Raw genomic sequence first — 24,761 nt, 5'->3', positions numbered from 1 at the left:
TAGTTCATTTGGTTTGTGCTAAAGACCTTTTATAACCAACTTTTCAGCATTAGAAGCATCAGTCTCCCATATCTGAGAACAGTCCCTCCTGCTTGTTTTTGCACGGACGCGAGACTGGCACCATAGTTTATATACCAGGATAAATTACTAGGGAAATAAAAATACCTGCAAAATAATAAAAGTTGTCTTAATGAAAAGAAATATTACATTTGAGCATTTGATAGGTTAAAGGCTTCACACATGGAACCTACTGCTTGAATTCTCCCCTAGGCTGATAACTGTGCAGTTTTAGGTGTGTCATTTACAAATGCTCATAGACACCAAAGCTACAGATCCAGGGGATTGGCATGTATCAGCACAAATGAAACCGTACCCACAATAGGTCAAACACATTCAGAGCAAGTAATCTGTGGAAAAAATTCAAAGTTTGGGAAAGTTTAATTTCAGAGGTTGTTAAAGATGTGATTTTCAATTTCATGTCCCTGCATTTTATTTTACCTAAACTTAATAAGTGCTAATTAAGGATACCATGCAGATTAATTCAGGACTTGAAAAGAATGAAAAATAGCTGAAAGAAAATGTTTGTTCTTTTCTGTCACACTAGTAACCAAAAAGGAATACGTCTAACTTGGGATTAGAGAAAACAGTGGAAAGAATCAAGCACTTTAGGCTTAGAGTAAGAGATATCTGTATTTCTCTTACAGCATTCAGAGTAGATTTTGTATGTTGGCATTTTCACCAATTTAATCTTGTCATGTTGAAAAACTTTGAAATAAATGGTTTGGGGAGGGGGGTTTGTTTTTGTTTTTACAATTTAGCTAAAGTAAAATACCCCTAAATTGCAATTACTTGTTTCCAGAAAAGACAGGCTGTCAGCAGTTTCCGTTAACAGAAAGGGCCTTATTGCTGACAGCACAGCTTCGGTGCCGCGCTTTGACTTTTTGTCTTTTAATGAAATAGTCAATTTGTCAGCTTGTGCTTCAGTGAGTCCCTGGCCAGTAGCAGGTTCGGAGGGTCACTCACGTGTGGCTTGTTTTCATGTCCTAGTTGCTCAGGTCACTTGTCTTTTCTAACTAGATAGAAAAGATGCAGCTTGAAGACCCTAATGACAAAACACTTTTCCAAAACTCAGTTACTTATAGTTGCATAAAATACATTTCTCTCTCAAAAACAATAGTTTCTATTTAGTGAGAGCATGCCTCTTTCCTGGGAGATCAGAATGGTACATTTTACAAAAATCTGTTGGATTTATCAAACTCACTAGAACATTAGGATTTTCACATTATTAAATGGAAACTGCATGGCAGTTCTCATCCTTCTCATCTCCCTCCCTGCCTCAATCATTCCCTTCAACTTATTTCAGTAATTTGAAAGAAGAATTTGGTGCTACATAAATTATTAGCAAAACACAAAACATTGCATAAACTATTAGCAAAGCGCAAAATATTATTATGAAGTCCGCACAAGACCACTATTCAAAGGATGATTTTTATCTTGGGGCCCATAATACTTAAAGATCAACTCCTATATTCACATTTAAAAACAACAGAAAGGCAACATTTAATGAGAACAGAATTTAGATTTAATGGGGGAAAAAAGAACATTTATGAAAAAAATGAGACTATCAGTAAAATTTACTTGGTTTTAGAAGCAGTTAATGAGAATCAGGCTGAACTATTTACTGCTTTTATTTGGCAAAAGTCTGGTTATTTCCTACAAATAAGTGAGTGAAATCTATCTTTTTCTGTACTTTGAACATATCTCCAAATCTCCACTGTATTTTTGCAGCCTTAAACCTTTTTTAGTCTGCTGGTCATTAGTGGTTTTCAAATAATGTCTAGAAACCCCGATTTACAAAAAAATCACTAGATTTTATTCTCCTTTAATGAACTAAAATTCTGTTGATCTAAAACAATTTCCACAAAATCTATTTTGTCAACAAGCATCTCTGCTAAAGTAGGATCAATGGTTATTTCGGGGAGACTTCAATTAAGAAGGGCTTACTGACCTTTCCTGAAGATAAAAATAAAGATTGTGTGTCAATGTCAGATGTCTCTCCTTTTCTAGCGTTAGACTTCAGTATCCCGTATTACATCATTAACACACTAAGAGAGGTTGAGAGCTGCCGTTCTGCATATATACTGACATGCTATTGATACAGCCACAACATTTACATGAGCAAATATTTGAAAAAAATAGTCATTTTACACACTAAGTGTTACAAATGCATGTTTTCTGCTTTGAAAAACAAGTATTAAGAATAAGAAAGGGAAATGCTGTGTTTTGAGCTTTTGGGGGAGGAGAGAATAGATGTTTGGTAAATACATAAATTTCGGGCTATATTGGTAGATTTTAAATAGCTAGCAAAGAATTTAGCACAATGTTAAGCAACCTCTCATGCTTATGCATTAAAGAATAAACATTTACATTACAAAAGAGAAATTCCAGACTTTTCTTTCTATTTTTCACAACCTATTTTCCACAATACGTGGAAGTTTCAGTGATCTGTTTTCTTGAACAGTGATTCCCTTTCCAGTTGCATACTGAATATTTAGTATGAATACCTGAGTTTTGTCACCGTATTGTGAAAGCTATATGTGTCTAGAGTAGCTACACAACATAACAGAATCACTCTGATGCATTGTTTCTTTCTAAGCGTTTAAAGGGGGAACTATATTGTAAGTAATGCACATCATTATTTAAATATTAATAGGCTTTTTATATTGATTTTGTTTAATAAAGGTGACCACAGGAAAAAGTTTAAGGTTCACAGCAACTAAAGAAAACACAGCTTTATCTGAAACATTTATCATTTTTGTCCACATATGCATACACGTACATTACCAGTGTATTCACTATTTCCTCACAAGGGAATTTACACACCTTTAATCTCTTCTGCATTCTTCCCAAATTACTTTTTTCACTCCACGATATTACATTAGTTTTCCTGCATAGTCCAAAGTAATGGTTTTAGGTCGGAGAACAATGTTATTTGACTACTGCTGCTGCCAGAACCTGCCACAGACTAACCAAAAATGAAGAAACTCTTTTGAAAGAGAATTTAGCCAGATATTATGAACAGGAGTCATTAAAATCAGAATCAGCAGTTTTTTTTTTTTTCATTTGTGTACTATGAAGTGACTACAGTCAAGGAGAAATGCATTTTTCAGTCTAAAAGTCTTTCAGCCATTATCCTAGGAAAAATTACACTATAAACAGCTACATGGAATTATTTAATATAACTCATTTTGTGCTACAATATCCATTCATTATTTTAATAGATTATCAGTAAGAGACTTCACAGTCAGAATTCATACTTTCTTCCCTCTTCTTTTCCGTTCCCCATACAGACACTTTATAGTAGCTACAAATCCAGTCAGACGCCCCTGACCTGACTGGGCGTTTACTGCCAGCGGAGGCCATGTGTGATGTGTAAGCTACTCAATGACTCAGTTTGATATAAATAGTGTAACTGGTATTACACTCAACTGGTATACCATATAACCATCTAATATGTTTATTCACCATCCACAAAAATGACAGAGATGCATATCCCCAAAAAAGCATTGGATTCAGTGCTCCTTTTTAGGAAATCTGGTGGAATCAGTCACCAAGTTCTATGTACTTCTGTTTCACTAAATACAAGCTTTCTTCTAAAGAGGATCTTCATCTCGCAGGTAAGAGCAAAAACAGTTAAAATTCTGAACTTAAGCCTGTCCCTGATTTTGGTAGCTGATTTGTAGATTCATCTTTGATTACTAGAAGTTAAATTCATAGGGTTCCTCCCTCTCTTTGATGTCATCTTTATGAACATTAAGATTTAGAATCAGTGATCAGCTCTAAGTCTAGCTTTATTAACATGAATTGCCCAATAAATCAAAAAATTAAACTACTTAATTGGCACGTTAGTCAGGGTCAGTTACCCATATACAACAGAATACTGAACATCCGAGACCTACCCTGAAAAATCCAAGGGTACATAAAATATTCATAACAAAAAAAACATAAAAAGAACACATTTGTCAATATGGAATATCTTCAAGATTTCCTATTTCTGTACAAAAGGGACATCAGTAAACTTCTCTGAAATACATTTTTTTGGCCAATATCAGTTCTTCAGATTACTGCATCACTTAAACACTTGTCTATTTTCCATTTGATTTAAGTCTGCAGTATGTTCAAATAAGACAAAACTTCAAGAAGTTTTACTGCAGGTAACAACTTCATAACAATAGAGTAAAATATATGGGGACTGTATATAGAGAAGTCGTACTGAAAATTCCTCGTCAATTCTTATTTGATTCATTTTTATTTGAGCATTTGTCCAAACAAACTTACTGCAACAGTTAGTTTATCTTCCCAGCAAGTGGATGTTTGGAATCACTATTTAAAAAGAACATCCTGATTTAAAGTTTATGATTGCTAGCAGTTATTAGCAAATGCATGAACCAAACTATAACCAGCTACTCTTTGGATTTTGGAAACAGCAGTCCCCTTGAGACAAGTCTCAGTATAAGAAATCCTATTGCAATCTTAGCCCATCCAGGCAGTGAGTGAGAGAAAACAACTTTCCTCTTAGGCATATGACCAACAGAAGAGAGTCTAGATGATTTGTGGGAAGACCTTGTTCTGGAAAGAGAAAGTGATGCAACTGCAACACGTGACCTTTAGTTTTCCCCAAGGAGTCATAAGGCTTATGAAAAAAAACTATCAGTAGTTGCAGATGTGATGCCCATGAGCTTCAGAACTGCCTTTGCTAGAACCAATATTGGTGGCCTAAGTTTCTCTCCTCGTAAAATGTATTATGTAGCAGATCAGTCAAAGCAAAACTGTGAGACAGAAAACACATTTTAATAGAAAAGTAATGCATAGACTACAGACTATGGCACGGGCTTCAAAAGTATGCCTCCTTTAATCACTACAAACACATCAGTTAGGTCTCTTAGAAACCTGAAATTTTTCTGTGGGAAATTCAAGGCCTTTTGATGATACTGGCCAGAAGAATGCTGAGTTACCAGAATTACCTGTCATCTTTAATCAAATAATCCAACAGAGGGAGCCTGGAATTAAGAGCGATTTTTAATACAGCAAAATAACCTTCCAAATTGACATCTGTGTTTTAGTAAAGGTATTTTTCCTCTATATCAAAAACTCTGAACGACCTCTGAACAGTGATGACCGTACAACTTTTCTAGCAATTTATTGCCAATGCTGTAAAATGTAGCTACTTCATGGTTAAGTGCATCCAGCCCCTTGACTATATACAGCACTTTCCAATAGGCTCAGATACAGAAGAGGTTAGCTGACAGATGCACACCCTAGGCTGGAATCTCAAACATCACACGGGATTTGCTTTGGCAGATCTTTCCAGAAACTCTGGGGACTAACACAGCAGTGAAGAGTATAAAAACAAGTTGTTTCTTCACTGAATGAGAACTGCAGCCATGAGAAACTGTAGACTTGTATCATCTTCAGATACCAAGTACTAAAATCTTCATTGTCATGTGGGTAACAAATAAGTTTACCAGTTAAATTAATCATTTTAACAACACGCACTGAAAAAGCTACTGAGCAATATCGCAGTCCTTGAACTCCCACTTACAAGGGATACGAGAGAACTTTTCCTGCTTAAATATCTGCTTGAGCAACGAATAGGAACCCAGATGATGGAAAGCTACCAAATTTATTTGCTCCATGACTCACTAGCCCTAAATGCATATTTCTTTAGAAATGCAGAAAAATTAGTCCTTTATTTGTCTGTTCATACAGTATGCAGACAATGTATTATCCAACATGATTTGATTGTTGATCCTAAAAATGTTATTCATCTGAACAGACAAACTGCTGAAAATGCCAGGACACTGGTGAGTAACCAGGAATCTCTTCAGGACGTATTCCAGCCCATCAGAGACATCTTAACAACTTTGAAAAAAATCAGTCTGCACAGTGTCCTGGCCAGTGTCCTGTAGGCTAAAAGTCAACCACAATTTCTTGAGAACCAGACAAGGGCGGGAGGGGGGAGAGACAAATTTATTGATAGAACAGAGATCTGAATTTGGACAACAGCCATCTTTTGGGTGATAGTCAGAAAATAATGGGCTTTGGTCCCATTACCTAAAAATTTCACAAGACTACTCCACTTAGGAAAATGACAGGAGTCTTGCCAAGCATATGGTGTTACAAGGTAATTTCTTGTAGAAGAATGAACACTGGCAGAAACCAGAGGAATGAGAAACCCTGAAGCGCCATTTTTGAGAGCCACTGAGTATCAGCAATTGCAGCCCCACACCTGCCCCTCCCACCAAAAAAAAGTGCTGAGAAGAAACCAGTGAAGTAATTGTGGGCATCAGATTTGTGATCTCTTGATTGGAAAAAGCTTTCTGACACCACATAAAGAAAGGAGCAAAGCAGGCAGAAAGGGAAAATGTTTTGGAAAAGCAAGACCTCTCTCTAGTAAGAGCATTTGCTTTACACTATTGAGGAAGATGGAAGTGGCTACAATTTGGATTTACTGTTTTGTGACTAGAGCCCAGAAACAGCAATTTCATTCTTGAATTCTACAGCACTCATTCCCTTCTAAACTTGCGCAATTCTGGCTCTCAAAACAGGGTTTTCAGTAACAACCTGAACTACCTGAGGAGTGTTTGGCCACAATCATGATGTTCGTCTCATAATAAATAGCCTTAGTTACTTGCTGGGTTACTATAGTCATAAGAAACCAGTAAAACTGAGAGAAGTGTCTTTACTACCAACTCCTGTGGAGACTATGAGTGCTGAAGCCCATCTGAAGAGATCTAGTCATTCCTTCCTCAGACATCAGAAGATGCTGAGCGAAGAAGGCACAACAAATGCTTGCTAAAAAATCATGGTTTCTTCAGGGTTAAAAAAAATTCTCTTGCAATCTATCAATTCTGAAAGAAACAGCATTTGTTGAAAAAAACATGAAAGCTGGGAGAGACCAGTTCTGCAAAGCTACTTCAGAATCAGATTTGTTCTGCCTAGGCTTGTTTCCTCAGAAATAGTTTTATATTTTGTTTCATCAGAGTCTCATTTACCCTTAGAAAAAGAAACAGCAAATGGCACAGTATTAGGGACAGAGATTGTCCTACATGAAACAAGCTTCTTGGTTGTTCTTCGATAACTGACACAGTTATCAAAGTCAGACATTTTAAAATCATCATTATCAGTTCACCATGAAGGTTTACTACCTCAATCATTTAACACAAGACAGACAGAAAATTGGGCAAAGGAAGGCTTAAAGAAAATTCATCAAAAGCCTAAAAGAAAATTCTGTACTAAAAAAACAAAATCTCAAACTACTCAGTTATGGGAAAGCAGATCAATATGTACTGCAGTCTTCTACCACACATTCTGTGAGTTGTGTTGCTTTGGGTTTATGCTGCCCTGCTGTGGGAAGACGCAGGGCCTACCGATTAGGTATGCGGCCTCAGACAGCAGTGGGTGAAAGGCTGATCTCACACACACGTGTGCAGTGGAACATACGCAGGTAAACAAAGTTTAAAGAAGATTTTGCATTGCTATTTACCATGCAATGTATTTCTGGATAAGGAATTTTAGGTTTCCATTCTAGCAAACACTATAACCACTGACTTCAGTTTTTAAAATATGAGAAAAAGAAATTGGCTAAGCATTTTGTGCTGCATTTTAATGGTATGTTATTAGATTATTTAGGCCAAAATAATTAGTTTCAGTACAACAGATTGTTTTGTTAGGGCAAATCACATGTCTTCTTTGAACCTAGCTGATAAAATTATAACACCATACTTTTTCCTTACAACTGTTTGCTACTGCTCCTCTGGCAGAAGCTACCACCCCACTAAGGAGACAACAGAATGACCCAGGCAAATGGGCCTCACCCGTGAAATCAAGATCAGTCGGAAGATAACCAGCAACAGTGGTCCCATCTAACGCTACCTCAGAGAACATCAGGAATGCTCATACAGTCTGTCCCACCATTTGTTCTAAATTAAAGCACGACAATAACTTCACAATGTTATTCTGTGCAATTTTACATACGATATTTTCTTCTTCATGAGATTTTGTCATTGATTTTCACCCTTAGTGTCCTCTTGGGAGCAGTATGGACAAGTATGTTTATTTTTGTCAAATAACAGAGTAACTAACTGAAGAACAGGGTAAATATGAGAGGGACCGACCATCTGTTGTACCTCATGTCTAAATCAGCTGTAATATCAAATCATTCCTCCCTTTTCAAACCCACCCTATCTCTAAGCTCTACTGTGCTTCATTTTCTCACTCTGTATCTCATTTTTATCCAAAAAATCAGTCCTCCTAAATGGAAAGGAGCAGAGGAAGACTCCTGCGTAGTTTTGTTGTTTTAAAATGAGTCATGCAGTTCTTCATAATTTCTGGAAAAATAATAGTTACTGCAAAGAAAAAAAACAGTAAAGATAAAATCCAGATATTTTAAAGCTTGCAATCTGTTAAAAAAAATAAAAGAATGTTTTTGAAACCGTTGGCACCATTTTTTAATAAAAAAAATAAGAAAAATTAACTGTAGTTAGCATAAACATTGCTCAGCTCAGTAGACCAGCAAATGGTCAAAAACATCAATGTATATTTTAATTAAATATGAATTATCTGAATTTTGCCAGAGTGAAATGAGATGCCCAGACTAAGACGACTGTATCATGGTAATGTGTAACTGCATTCAATAATGCTCATTAGAGCCTATTTCATTATTTCTTGACATTTCATAGGTACTCAGAAAAAAAAATACTTAACCACAAACCACATTTAATTCCCAAAACTCTGTGGTGAAAGCCAAGTAAACACATAAACTGGGCATCTGCTTACCCAAGACCGGCACATGACATTTATAATTTTGCCGGTTCCGTTATAACATATCCAAACAGATGCCGAAGTCATCTGAAGACTCTTCATGGCAACCGTAATAAATTGGCCTTATTCAGAAGCAAGCATTAAAATCACTTCATGGATGACACCAACATAAAAACACGGTGCTAAGCTTTTCAGTGCATAAGGGAAGGGGTAAAATGAAATGATAAGGCAATAATACAGATGCTCAGAACTAGAAATAGCAACCTCTTATACACATTGTCAGCTGTTAACAACTTCTCTTGCCCAAGTGCATAATCTGCACTTTTAGTGACAAAACAGCTGGGTGTCACCAGTACCACCTTCTCTCAGCAATCCAAATATTTAACTCACTGGCAACCAGCTGCATCCCAAAAGGGCTGTCTGAGCTATCAGATGATCTGGGGGTTGTATTATAACACTCCAAAATCTTAACCATTGACCAAGCCAGATCTCTGTGTCTCAAACACACACACACACACACACACAAAGTGTATTTTGTCATGTCGGGCAAGATGCAGTCAGGGTATAAACAGGAAAACCTGGATAACAAGATAGTAGGCAATGTGCTTGGGGCAGACACATCCACATTGATCTGCAATCCACCAAGGTCCAGTGAAAGGACCCACAAACGCACTAAACAAAAAAATCAGAGCCTTGGTGCTGTACCAAAATAAGCCCGTGTGTAACTCACCATGCTGGAGACGCAGCCCAGCATATTTTACACAGAACCAGGTTATGTCCATCAGGTCCAGCAGTGAACTTCAGATAATGCGCCTAAGCGGGGCTGTGGTGACTACACAGGGCCAGTGACACCATCCTGCTCAGGACACCAAATTCAGGAACCTTCTTTGTTCAAGCTTAACACCACAGGAATGTTTTTGGACCCCAGCTAGTCCTGAAAGTAGCTTATATGACACTGTTAAGTTAATCAAGCGTACCAGCTAATAAATTAGATAATAAGGCTTGCTGGATCCAGACTGACTACACACCTATGGCCTGACTTGCCACTAAACTAACCAGATAGACCACTCACAGAAAGGAAGGGTCACTGGACTGCTAAGCAACATTTGATTTTAATCTTTCAGATTTCATACTTGATCGGATTAGCCACAACTAAAAGTTCCTGCAGCTTTCTGTTCCTAGCAGTAGCAGAGCTCCACGTGTGTGCTGGGAGTAACTAACAAGTGCAGAACACTGACAAAATGTTCCTAATATAGTGCAACTACAGGGAATTCATATATTGCACCACCATAGTAAACACTTCACAAATTCTGTAAGTTATGCCAATAAGGCACAGCATTTTTCTTGACAAACCTATGTAGATACTATGAGTCTCTATTAACACACTCAGGCCTGTGAAGGATGACATCACCTGGATGTAACTACGAAGACAGAAATGCAGTGTAAAACTCAGCCGACTGTGCTGACCTCTGGCATAAACTACTGATTCTATCTGCTCCAAACCTGGAGCTGAATGCTTACCAAAGCAAACAAAAATTGAACGTTGTTGCAAGAGTCCACTGGCTTCACCCCACAGGAATAAAGGAGTAATGAAAACGGCTACCCATCAAACGGGCACTAAAGTCTGGCTGGAGGTGAGAACAAATTTTCAGAAAAGAGCAGGGTTCAATTTTACTGCCAGTAGGGCAGGCTCAAATAAATGGGAGAAACTTCAGAGATCAGACTTTATTAATGGGTAAACAAAGATTAGCCTCCACATCCTCCCACTGCATTCCCACAATCCAGTTTTTTGTTTTCCTTTGGGATTGCTAGAACACAAAAGATAACTCTTTCTCTCCTATATAATTTAATGCGTGTCTTTTTTTCTGGACTGATTTTCAGATTTTCCATTTGAAAGAATCATATTCAAAATATCAGAGAATTTACACATTAGCAATGTGACATGGAAGAGAAGATACTAGAGAAAAAGAAGGGAGAGAACTTTTTAATTGGGGAGTATTTAACTTCTGAATAAATTGTCTCACTGAATTTTGTACCCAAGGATAATTTCAAATATCTCTTTCATCTTACTGTATTTTAGAGAAATGCCTGATAATAAATCAGAACAGCTTAAAATAAAAAAAGTTTTTAAAAAGTCTGTTTTAGTTCTAAAGGAGTTTCTAATCAAAAACAGAAATGGAGGCATTTTGTAGTGCTTCTGTCAGTAATTCCATAACAACTTTAGAAAAAAAGTATTCTTCATATATATAACACAGATCAAAGAGAAGAAAATATTCATAATATATGCTCAGACTTCACCCATTGACTCCAAGTAATAACATTTCTATCTTCTATGCAGATATTATCTATATGGGATCACAGTCAATCAAGTGTATTTGACCTACCACGCTGAACATGACTGTAAATGAATCTCAAAGACAGGAATGGATGTATGATGCTGAAGCCCTGATTGATAACTCAGAAGTCAGTTATAAATAAATCTGGAACAGTTGGGATTGACTGTTGTTTAGCACTTTCAGACAGACATTCAGGGCAACTGGCAGGGGCTTTGAAAGCTGTTTCCTATATTAGGATCATGACAAAAATAGAAGAGAGGCTGCATTCCCTTGTCTTCTGCTAAAATAGCTCTTACTCAAAAACATTTCTACAAGTTTGGCAAGGCTTAACTAGTCCACTGTCAGATGCAGAACAAATTCAGTTCTAATGAGAAGTCCCATGCTGATCTGCCATAAATATATAGTTACTTACTAAATTAATAAGAACAAATAAATAAACTGGATAGGACTATGAGATATTAGGAACAAGCAGAGACTAGTTTTATTACGGTTTCTTAAACTTCTAAGTGAAGGTGCAATCACAATTTCCTAGCCAGAAAGACCCTAAAGACTATAAAAACAGAAAAGGAAAACTCTGTATTTTACCAGCTATGCTTAGAAATATATGCTAACGTTTTATTTATTCAAGAACAGATGTTGCATAATAACTATGGACAGGAAGGCTGGGTTTTGAGAGAGGAACAGGAAAGAAGGCGCATGTATGTTTTTTGTTCTGTTTTCAAGTAAAGTGCCCTAAGTATTGTTTACAGGGGAAGCAGTTGTTACAAGGCTACCTTGCCTCAAGCACTTAAGCCTCCAGATAAATGTAGTGGGGTTTTGTTGTTGTTGGCTTTTTACGGTCAAAATATATCCATAAAAGTATTGTAGGATTTGCTAGTTCCTTGGCTGAACACTCCATTGTTCTGCCAAATTAAACAGTGACCTTAAGGAGCAATTAAGAGTTTTCAGGACCAGTGAGAGTGGAAAAATATCAACATACAGATCAGAAATTGTGTGTCTAATTTTATGCTACTGTTTCAGATCATAAGTGAACCCTCAAACAATATACAAGATGCAAGCTTGATTGAGAACAGAACGTGTACTGTACAGTATTTACAAATTTGTAAAAGAGGCCAGGACACAATAAAATCAATTGGCATTAACCAAGCAACTCTCCCAAACAGTTTCCCAAAAACCTGTTTTTTCCTCACCCAAAACATGTCTGCATAGTATTTTCCTGACAGATAGGCAATTGCCCCACCTGCATTTTAGGTCACCCTGAAACAAGTAACTCCAGACTAGAAACTCAATGATCGTGGAGCATAACACTAACCCTTGGTGATTCTGCTGTCCCTTAGCAGAAACCATTGCTGTGGTTCAGCACCCAGCTAACTGCTGATACACAGATTTTGGTTCTGAGCAGGATCACAGCTTCTCGGGTTAGTGGACTCATGCTTCCTGACGAAATACCATGTACCCAATCCACCAGCAAGTTTCAGGCCATGGAAAAATCTTGTTTACACTATCATTCCTATAGTTTCTACAAAAAACACACTGCAGAGTCAGCATTATGGAAATGCTTGCAGCTTTCCTTCTAAAGTAAACCTAGTATAAAGGCCCAGTTCATGGATTCTAGGCTCAACTCTTCTCACTGCTGAAAAAGTGCATACACAAGACCACATCTTGTTCATTGCATTGCATTTCTCCCATCATGACAACTCCTAAAAATACGCTTACTGAAAGAGAAAGAATTCATCAAATCCTTTCTTTGTTATGGAGCGCACCACATTGCAGGAGTAGTTTCCTTTTACCAGAACAGTCTGCATAAATGTATTTTAATCTAATTACCTTTAGGTGGAAAATATGACTTGCTTTCAGCTTTGTGAGGCCAGTCCACCACAAGAGGTCCGAACCTACGAAAGCTGGCAGTGATCTCATCTACAAAAAACAAATGAGGCACCTTAGAGAGAATCTGAAGACTGACAGTGGCAAAATAAACATTCTAACTTAAAAAACATTACAGATGGTTTTCCATATCTTTTAAGAACAGGGAAAACTGAAATAATATACGTATAAAACATCTAAATATTCTTTCACCTCCGTGCCATACTTTGCTGCTTAAAAATGATTTTGCCTTCCACTAATGCAGTTTGCAGCAGGATTAAATGCAAACATGATCTATCAAAAGTGAATATACTTCAGCTGTGGTCTCTTTCTAATAATAGCCACAAAGCTGGGTCAGATGCAGCCACATGGGACTGATGGAAAAGCTACATGTCAGCATGGCCACTCCTTATTGCATGACCTAGAACACAGGCTGCATCAGATGACATGACTGTGGGACCTTCACCTTCCTCAGTTCCCTCTGAGAATCTGCCTTGAACTAACAAATTATTTCTTTGCTTTTGAAATATCATTTTAAAAACGCCAAGGAAAACACCTCTCAAACTATTCTACAGGACAATTTTGTTTTACGTGCAGATGTTTCAGGAAAAAGCATTTTCAGTTTCGTTAAAAAAAATCTTTTTTCTAAATACATTTGTTGATGAATTTTAAAGAAAGAATCAATTTCAAATTGTGTCTAAGGTGATGCTAGATAAATCTGAGCAACAAACCATCAGGAAAAAATATTTGAAAAGAAAGGAAATGGTTTCCCAACTTTTTGATTGCAATTTGAGATGTGGCCAATTTATCTGACCCCATAAACTGCACATCAGATGGCTAGAGCCATAAAACACGTACCACATAACTCAAGAGCTGAAGGAAAAAGGTGTTACTGGAGTAGATCTCTCATGGAAGAAGGTGATAATTCCCAAGTGGCCACATTACTTCCTTGTAGGATAAAGCTGAGTGTGTATTTTAGTTTTGAGTGATTCAGCAGTGTTCATGTCAGTAGTACCTGTTTGGCTTGCTTCTTCCTACAGCTGGGGATTGAGATTACCCAGCAGCAGTCCCCGTTTCAACAGCCCTACAACTCATTACGCGACACGGGAACAGCATTCGAGCTGTTCATGAACCATAGGCTGGCCAACCCATACTGTTTCTTTATTGAAATTGTGCATGGTTTAGGCTTAGGAAGGCTAAACCATATACGGCATGGCTAGTAAGGCTATTTCTTTGTTAAAACAGTACATGGTTTAAGCTTTTAGATTCAGCAAAAAATCAGATTCAGAGATGCCTTTAGGCATCCTCAAATTCCCTACATACACTGATTGAAGCTAGATAGTGGTGGATTCCTGCTATAACATGAAAAATGTATAACAACATTGTCATGATTTTAGTTTGGGGCTGCATGTGTGTGTGTGTGTGTGGGGGGGGGTGTTGGCACATACAAGTAAAGCAGATATGTATTGAAAAAAACCTGACTATCCCTACTAAGCTAGTTATTGTTTTGTAACCATATTAAATGGCCTGCATTTATCAACTGAATCACTGTATGTATGTTAGATATGAGAGCTGATTAATTAAAGCCCAATTTGTTATTATGGTGAGGACTGCATTAACAAGGTCCTTAGAGTACCCACAACTTTTAAAAAGAAAAGGGAGAGACTGCAGAGGAATGACAGCACACATTAAGTTCCCTTCTTCAGTTTTCCCACTTTACGTATACAGACACATACGCCACTTGTGCAGATTAGAAGACCTGCTTTGCAGGCACTTCTATCTTTGTCTCTTCTGATCTACAGTACAAAAGAACATCAGGTAAATTTTCAGTTGCTGGGAGGGGGGGGTTGGTTTGTTTTTAAATAATGCCACAACCGCTACAAGTGACATACCTGGGAAAATACCTGTTTTATAAAAATCTGACCTTTCCTAAGTAATTATATGAACGCCAATTCCCACCACCATCATAACTTATTCACAGTACCTTCATCAATGTCAGGAGGAAGACCTCCAACAAACACCTTTCTAGAATAGCGTTCCACTCTTTCACCATTCTGACAGCGTGTTGGAGAGCTGAGACCCGATGATAAAGACTGATCACCATGACTGTCGTCTAGGAAGCCATCTTCAAAAGGAAAGAGTGAAGACCGACCTGTAACAGATTTTGTAGTATCTATAGTTAAAGCTATTTTCTAGAGAAATATATCTTTCAGTAAAAACTTAAGTGTTCTAATTTCCTTTTTTAAAGTTCTGTTTTGCTTTAACAGAATTTGCATTAAAGGGCTCAATTAAGTGGCTCAGTTATCCAAATGATGTTCATTAGTATTGCTTATATTTTTCCAAGTATGTAACTGTATTATCCTTAGTAGACAACAAATCTAATTTAGCTTTAAAATAGAAATTCTTGTGAATGGCTAACAAATGAAAACCAAAAAGCTTTCTATTAAACTGTGTGTCATAGCCACAGAAAACCTTTGTAAGATTTATATTTCAAACCAATTCTGAGAGATTTAAATCTTCAAGAACAGATCTTAAAGGAATGATTTTAAAGAGCAGATCACTCAAGCCACTGCAGCGCTCGGTGGGACAGTCTCTGCCGGAGCGCTTTCAGGGTCCCAGCCACAAGGGCTGCACCGCTTCCTCCTCCCGGGGGCCCGGTCTGAGCAGAGCAGAGGGGCAGACAGCAAAATAAGCATACAAAAGCTTTGTATAGTTGCTACTATGCACATAGGTGAAGCAAGCAGCTTAGCTAACGGGATACAATCTTTAAAAGACTTACTAAATAAACCACAAAAAGCTTACATTCTACCCGAAGAAAATGTTGTTAACTGGGACAACCTGTTAAGCTGTTACTCAGCATTAAAACATACTTTCGGTAATGAACAAACACAAAGCAACATAAATGACTGCTATTCACTTGACTGATGAAAAGTAAATAATTTATTTGTTATCACCTGATGCAATTAACTTCTTGCTGTTATTGCCCAAGTACGCACACATTACTTTAAGAACAGACTCATTAATTCAGAAGATAGGAAGAGCAAAGAAGTATTCAAAGGCTTTATATAAGGAGGACTGTAGAACATGCCAACTTTAGAATTTAACTCCCTATACCTGAGCTGAAAAATAAATCCTGTAATATAGAGAGACATAGAAATGGAAACCCCATCTCAACTCTGAAAGGGCTAATTGTCCCCTCATATCATGGAGGATTGCTCCCAGGGATGGAAGTATAATTAAATGATACAAATGGTTTATAGGGGATTTAATTAAAAATATAAATAGCAGGGCACATAATTAAATTCAAAGATAACAGATCACATGAAAGCAACTACTAGCAAGAGCTAAGGAAGAGTTAAGCTATATATTGGTATTAATAACATATGGAAGTACAGGAAAAAAATGGGAGCAAGGAGAAAAATCAAGAGATGCAGTGGCACACTATAGTAAAAAAAAAAAAAGCATATACTGAGAGTATCAGTAATAGAGTCTTCAGTAGTAAAGGGTAGATTACAAAAAGAAGCAGCAATCCTATTTAGGGAGAACAAACGAACAAAGATATTTTGACAGACAATGAACACCAGCTTGAATTTTTATGAAGACCAGGTACGAGAAAAGAAATATATTAGAATATATTGAGTGCACAATGTTGACAGAGATTATAGATGCAAAATCTACTGAAGCACTACACTACTGTGCTTGTAAGCACCCAAATAAAAACATGGCAAACACCACAACTGAAAAAGGCTTCTGAGATGCTACTTGTCAAAGTCCAGAACAACTAGTTGTCAGAAATGGTGGTTTTATCACATAAAACATGAAAGACTATTCTTGATGAATTGTTCAGTAACAGATGGGTACATCATGCACATATATGCACATACACATTTTAGTGTAGGAGCACATGCATGAGAGAAATAATTAGGAAGGCTAAAACTGGGTAAGAATATCAAATCAGAAAAACTCTTGAAAAATAGGCGATTTGAAATATCCATAAGAGAATGACATTGTTAAGAAGCTAAATAATCTGTTCTCATTTATTTTCCCCACAAACTTACCTTCAAATAAAAAAATCATTAGGCATTAATAGAAGTTGACATATCAAAGGAATACATACTAGAACAAGTAGTTCAACTAAAACACAGGTCCCCTGAGGAAGTTGAATATGTGTTGAGTTCTGAAAGAACTCAAAAAAAAAAAAAAGCACACATGCTAACAAAAACAAGATATCACCTCTTATGCGAGATGCTTGCCAGTTTACAAGCATTATACTCATCTTAAGTAAATACAAGAGATGATCTAAAACTTTATAATTAAATAAAGCATACAGGTATCTAAAATAATAAAAGGTATGGAGAAAAGGGAATAGAGAATGATCGTTCACTGTCTCTTCCAATAAGGGGAAACTAAAATACATCAAATGCAATCAGTACATGACAAGGCTCAAAGCAAAAGTATAAAAAATACATAAATGAAACTGTGGAACCCTTTGCCACAGGCTTTTTAGGTTGCTAAGAAGTTTACATGGGTTCAGAAAATGGAATGAGCATGAACAGAAGAAAAATGCATTCTGGAGCAATAAATATTGGGACACCAACTCAAAAAATCCCCAGAGACACCTCTGGGGGAGTATCTGGGGAAGGCATCACTGAATGCCCTGTTTTTATATGCCACCTCCCTTCCCCTGGCATGTACAAGTTGTCAGCATAGGAGAAAAGATATTGGGCTGCTTTCCCATAGCTGTGCTTACATGTCTGTCCCTGATAAACTGGTTGAAAACATTAAAAAAAAGATACCAAAAAGGGCATGATTCAGCAGCTCTAAGCAGCAAATCTACAAAGAAAAGGCTCACTCTTTGCTTAAAGAAAACAGAGGATCAAGCAGAGAACAGATAGGTTATTGCAAACCACAAGAAACTTCTGACAAAGCCTCTTCTCACTGAAGATGCTTAGTCACAGTGATAAAATCAAACACTAATATTCTCAACTATAATAAACACTAAAATGAGTCCCTGCCCAGATTTGCCTCCGGGTACACTGGGTGTTACCACAATGCAAATGGTAAAAACAATAATAAAGAGGGAAACATGAGACCATTTGACAAACAAATCTTTTTAAACAGACTATGGTAGAATTTCACACCTAAAGTAAGAACGCTCAAAACAACATTATAAAATTCAAGGTAATGAAAAGAGTATGAACACCACAAACTTAAATATTATATGAGTAGGGAAAGTCACAAAATCCCTAACATAGATGACAAGACACAAAAAAGAAAAAAAATCTATTTGTTACCATAGAAAAGACAATTTTACACAGAAAAAAATATTATGGAGTGAAACATGCTTTTTGGCAGAGTAAAAATACTGAAAGTCCAACACATTCAGAATGTGCTTGCCCTGTTTGGTCATCACTACAATTTGTGTAAGACGCTCATTTTACAGCCTACCTTGTTTTCATCACAATTCCTGCCACATTACTGTATTTCACTTCTACAAGGAAGCATGAGTTGCAAGAAGTTAATCATGCCCAACTGATTCCCAAATTCTCCCCCACTTTGGTGTCATTTGATCAGTCTGGAAATGTTTGCCACAATCTTAAAATGAAATTAATCGGTGTTCCCATTCATAGAGAGGATACAATATTTCATACGCTACAATCTTTCCAATTTGTTTCCGTACCATGGAAGCACTGAAGAAGCAGAAGCATTGGGATGCTTTCAACATCTGTAACAACAGCCTGCTCTCTGAAAAGACGGGCAGGGGAGGAGGGCCACAAAAAACTTAATTTAAAAAATACTATAAGTTTTTTTTTTATTTATTATTTTTGCTATTGAGGAAAAACTACAAATATTTGTCTTTGAACAGAAATAGTTCAAATTCTATATTAAAAATTGTATCAGTACAGCCTGTGCAGCCTACTACACCTCAATCCATATATATGTGCAAACTACAAGCTACTTCTAGGCTATCAACTTGTTTGAATGGCTAATTTTATCTCTAAGTTTCCTCACAAATTTCATGCAAACTCTAGACTGTAATGAGGAAAAAAAGTCCCTGAAAGTGATACAAATCATATGCATAGCTGTCAACAAAAAATACATTTTTCATTTGTTTCTTTCATAAGTGAAAAAGAAGATACAATGAAATTTAACGCCAAAGTACCCAAGCAGATGGTACTGCCCAATACTAAGTATTAAAAGTTGCAAAGCTCGCTGTTATTTTCTCAGTAAAAACTGTCTGTGTAAGCTGCAGCACAGTACATAAAAGTGAGGAAAATTCATAGCTTTTTTGGTGGTCATTAAGCTTGCTATTGCCCATGTTCATTAATTTCTCAAAACAAACTTACATGCAGCACTGTACTACATTTGTAAAATATTTTCAATCTGTTTTTATTTTTTTAAGGGTTGTCTAAATGATGAAATACAGTTAAAATATGCTCACTCAAATGTTATGTCTTTTCCTTTTTGATTATCAATACTCAGTGCTGAGGACAATTATTATTATTGGTATTCACAATGTCCCACCAAAGGCAATCCAATGTAATAGCTGAGTGTAATATTCAGTGAAAGAAAAGATGTTTCAGCTAAGAAAAAATGTATTTTTGAAGTGTTCAAAGAACTAGTTAAACATCACACTTTTACAAAAAAGTCTGAAAACAATCCTTTTCAGAACACTACACATTTAAACTCATAAATATGTATCATGAAAAAGAATCTTTACACTCATCTGTCAGTTCACTAGCAATAGTAAAACATTTGAAGTTACCTGTTCAAAATCATCATTGTTTTAAGTTGCTATTAAATGGAGATATTTTGCAAATAAAGAATATCAGACTGATTTATAGGAAGCAATTGATCAACCAAATAATGTTTAAATTGGTAACATCATAAGAGAACTAAATATTTATTTCTCCCACTATTCAGCAAATAAAACATTTAGTAAATACTTTTACCTCTTCTCCGCCCATAGCTCCTGGCTGCATGTAAACACAGAAGAAAATTGTCGGTATAGCTGTCATTAGATTTAGCTCCAAAAGCAAAGAAAATGTAGCTTCTACTTCTTCTCTTTCTCCCTCCCACCATAAAGAAGGAAAATACATTTTTTAAAGTTCAAAATGAATTTCAAACAACCCAGGACAAGACAAAAAGTTTGAAGATGACACAGCCAGGAAAAAAAAAAGAACGTACCTGCTGTGCAAGTTTTCTATATATCAAAGTAATTAAAAAAATTAATCAGGCACATCAGACATAATACTATAAAAGAATTTAGGATTATGGTTTTAGAGACAGTAAACATCATCATCCTAATTAAAATAATTCATTTCTCATTTTATTAATCAGTTTGTGGATAACATATTTTCCAATTATTTTTCAAGTTAAATAATTAGCCATCTGTAAATGCTAAAATCCTCTCAAAATCATAAACTCATTATCCAGTATGTTCAGACTAATAAAAACAGATTGACAATTTTTTTTTTAACTATCAGGATTAATATACCATTTCAATACAACATTCATCAATGGCAAAATCCACAACGTTGTACAAGTGCAGAAGTAAGCCACAGAGTAACAAAATATTTGATGATATAAACGGAAATGCAAGAAGCAGCACTTTTTATTCTTCAGTTTTAGAATACAAGAAAATAATCTGGAAAATAGTGTTTTTATACTACACAGGGACCTTAATCTTACAAAAAATATCTGTGGCCTTGCCAGGCAATCAAGTGCCTGGCTAAGAGGCTCAGAGTCATGCTGTGTTTTTCAGCAGAAAGCAAGCCCAGAGAGGAACTAGCAGAGCCTAGTTTGCTCCTCCTCTCCCCGCTGCAGCACCATTTGTGTTCCTGCCCTCTCCCAAACCCACCTCTTCTTTCCATGCCCAACACAAGGCCTTCAGGACCTGCCGACGTGTCCGGGTCTTCCTTGGGACTCCTGCAGCTCCCCTTATGTTCCCTTAACCCACTTCATCCAGTCCCTTCTCCCCCCTGCTGTACACCAAGTGCCCCCCACCGTAAAACTTTCCATCCTTCCCTTATCTCTGTTTTCCCTCTTCAACCACACGTCCTGAGATGTGCTGGGCCTGCAATTGCACAACAGCTCGGCTGCGGCTACGAGAGAACTGCTCGGGGCGCTGGCCGTCACCCGCTGCTGGGCGGCCAGGAGGGCCACCCCGAGCAAGGCTGGGTCTCCCTCTCTGTACACACTAGTAACCTCCCTTCTACTCACATAATTTCCTCCACGAGACCTGAAGAAATACAGTCTCAGACACCACATACTATGTCTTTTTTTTTTTTTTTTTTTCCCCTCCCTTCTCTCCTGTCAGTGAGGCCACAAAAGAGCAACTACACAAGTGTTTCATTCGGAAGATTAAAAAAAAAATCCTCAAGGCCTATAATAAAGAACTGCTTTAAAATTTGTGTTTAAATGAGGACAGTGGAAGGAGTTTACCTGTGCAAACAACCATTTAGCCACAGGGAGGAAGTTGGTAAGCTCTGGAACAGATTCTGCTGCTTGCACAAGTGATACGGAGAATTAACACTAGATTTGGCTTCGCAGCAAGAATAAAATGAATCTTCCCCCTTTTCAGTTATTGCCAAAGCTGTATTTCATTACTTATTATGATGGCAAAGAATCACTGTCAGATTTCATGTAGTAAGTCGTCTTCCTGAATGCCCATACACCAAAAAATAAGCATGTGTCAAGGTATAAGTATCACACCTTTCAAGAGCAATTTATTTGAGAGAGGTTTCTTGAACAGAATGCTATCTATCTACAAATTAGAAATATTACTTCAGGGTAAGATGAAAAAGAGTTCTGTATTTCTATTAAGAAGAAAAGAAAGCTTCATATGTTTAATGGAAGCATTTAGGCACTGAACAAGATTAGACTACATGATGGTAGAAATCTACCAAAGACTTCTGTAAATTTTAGAATAACCATTACTTTTACCTTATACTTGCACTCACACACTTAGTCTTTACGTCTAGAAAACTTTAACTGAAGGTATATTTACAATCATCTGTAAATACTAGGGGAAAAATACTGGAATCCACTTAAACAGGAAGACAGCTTAGTCAGCTTTTGCCGATTTAAAAACATTGCATCACATTTAAACACTAAACTCAGTTTTATCCAATGATTACATTAAAATATTACTTTTTCTAAAAAGCTAAAAGATATGCAACAAGGCAATTTGGGAATGTTAACATGCACCTTCTTCTGTCATTTACATAGAATGCACAAAAAGAATGTGCAGTTTGAGACAAATTAATCAAGAATATCCATCTAGTTTGTAACTCAAAGTTCAGAGCACAACAGGCATAACAGAAGGAATGGTTCATCAGGTAAATTTCATAATGCCTCCAGTTTGAGAAAATACTTTAGAAAATAAACAACTTAGAAATTATTCTTGAATGAAGACAGTTGGGAACCAAGAAACTGGTTGTACTATTACGAATAGTGAGATTATAAGTGTTATATATCTGAATAGTTGCTTTCTCACAGGCAATTCAAACACAAGACAAAAGAAAACAGATTGGGAGCTCCCAAAATCGCACCCATCACCGATGGCAGCCACTCCCATATACTACTTCTGGTGCCAAACAGGAACCTCTGTTTACACAGAAAACCATCTCCTGAATGGTTTCAAAATTCCACACAAAGAAGTGATTCTCTCCTAGGTACCTTTCGGAACATTATAGCATTGATGAAAATGTAGCAACTTTAAGAAGCAATGAACATATTTATCAAGAATTTCCCATTTAAACTGTTAGTTGCAAGCAGACACCTATCAGTTGTGCAACTCCGAACCTCACTGAATGATCATGACTGCGTTAGTATTTCTCCATCCCTCTGCAGTTTTCTTGAACTCCAACAGGAAGAAGAAAGCTACATAACCACTATGTTCTAAATTGCATGCACACAAATAGAAAGGGATAATACATTATTTTTTATCTTCTGATAATCCTGGAACTCTCAAAAGTCTGCAACTAAGATTACCCATTGTTCCAATAAAATAAAATATACTAAACTGAAATGCTGCAATGTTAACTGCATCTCAAGAAAAGCTATATGAAATTGATGAAAAAGAACTTTAAAAGCTTGAATTTTGCAAAGTCATATCTGGCAGTCAAGGGAGGAGGGGATCTATCTCTGGCATAAGAATGCATTTGCAAAATTTTATGAAGTTTATGAGTTTTACCTCAAAAGAGCTTTGAGATAATATGGTTTATGAGATGAACATAGCAGCAAAACACAGGACATAGTGAAGTACACATCTACCCAAGATAGCCCTCAAGGATTCAGAAGGAAAGAGTGACCTAACGACCCCTGGCCCCTGGTCCTGGAAAGTCAGAGGACCAGCACATCCACCATGTGACAATGTCGGCAAGAAAAAAAGTTATGTAGATGAGAGAAGTTACATAGATGAGAGAAGTTACTCTGTTGTTTAAAGTTACTCTTGCTCAGTGTACATACATCCTGAAAACCAAGAACACATGCATTTCACATCATGTATCAACCAGAAAACCACCTTTACTCTAACTCACTACCAAGAACGGGAACAAGTTTGATTATTTCCGTATTGTTTAAGTTGGAGGGTCCTAGCACAGACAGGGGCATCAGTGTAACAAAAGCAAAACATGCAAATAAATACCAGAATTGCTAATAATTCTGGGAAATCATTTGTGTAAGGCAGGTTTTCGGCAATTTATTTGAAAGAGATGAAATCAAGAAAATAACTACAGAAAAGAAAGGACTTTGATTAAAACATATTCTCATAGACTAGGCATTACCTAGTATATGTGCCTACTGTATGCATATATGTACCTAGAATATGTAGACATGAACCATATAGCTCAGCTATATACCTGTATACCATATACCTGTAAGAACTCACAGGAAATGACCTACTGGGTAAGCCCAAGGGTCCATCCAGACATATTCTGTCTTCAAGAGTGGCACTAGAAAGAACATGTTAGACTGGCCACTGTCAGGGGTACATTCCCCTCTCTTCCCTCAGCATCCAGAGGGATTGGATTAAAGATGTTAGGAGGCACACTCCTGCTTTCTTCTAATACCTGCCCACAAGGCCTTTTGTTCGTGATCTGTCCAATGCCTTTTTGAACCTGCTGATATCATCTGCTTCCACCAGTTCCTGTGGCAGCAAGTTCCAGAAGTAAACTACGGAAGCACTTTTTTTTGTGGATTTTAAATGGATTTACTAGAAGTTTCACCAAACATCTCTCAGTTCTGGTGCTGTGGACTGTGGTGAAGAGCAGTTCTACTTCCCCCTCACCCACCACCTTCATGATTTTGTAAAGCTCCATCGCATCCGCCCTCAGCCTTCTCCTCCCCAGATTGAAGGGTCTCAGCTTCTTTAATCTCCTAGTATATGGTTTGTGGCATATATTTTTCACATCAGATTCCATTTATAAGGTAACAGAAAATAAAAATTAGTGGCGCTTGGCAAAAATAAATAGCAGTGATGACTACACAGAAATTCAACCTAGAATTGTGCATCACCTGACATGGTTCAATTAAATGCTGTCACAGTACATCAGTATAAGAAGGTGTAATAATATTTTACAGCTCAATATCCCTATGAACCAATCCTTTTAAGTTAAGAAGCACTTGTAAAAACATAAAACACCTTACTAGATCTCCTGGAGACAACAGATGTTAGTCATGTGAAGCAACAAGTGTCCATTCTAACTATTTTTGTCAATTTCAGTTAAGAGCTTA

General features: G+C 36.9%; 1 protein-coding gene across 2 annotated transcripts in view; it reads right to left on the bottom strand.

Annotated features, from left to right (window-relative positions):
* CPEB3 (cytoplasmic polyadenylation element binding protein 3) overlaps positions 1-24,761 on the bottom strand; it is a 90,404-nt gene that overhangs the window by 15,857 nt on the left and 49,786 nt on the right. For both annotated transcript variants that reach the window (XM_013951149.2, XM_067300077.1), the window contains exons 5-6: positions 15,007-15,174; positions 12,987-13,076 (exon numbers count right to left, since the gene is read on the bottom strand). In XM_013951149.2, the coding sequence (XP_013806603.1) occupies positions 12,987-13,076; positions 15,007-15,174 (258 nt within the window). The remainder of the gene's footprint in view (positions 1-12,986; positions 13,077-15,006; positions 15,175-24,761) is intronic.

The sequence above is a fragment of the Apteryx mantelli genome, chromosome 7, assembly GCF_036417845.1.
Source record: "Apteryx mantelli isolate bAptMan1 chromosome 7, bAptMan1.hap1, whole genome shotgun sequence".
Classification (NCBI taxonomy): domain Eukaryota; kingdom Metazoa; phylum Chordata; class Aves; order Apterygiformes; family Apterygidae; genus Apteryx; species Apteryx mantelli.
This window is presented reverse-complemented; position numbering and strand designations above follow the sequence as displayed.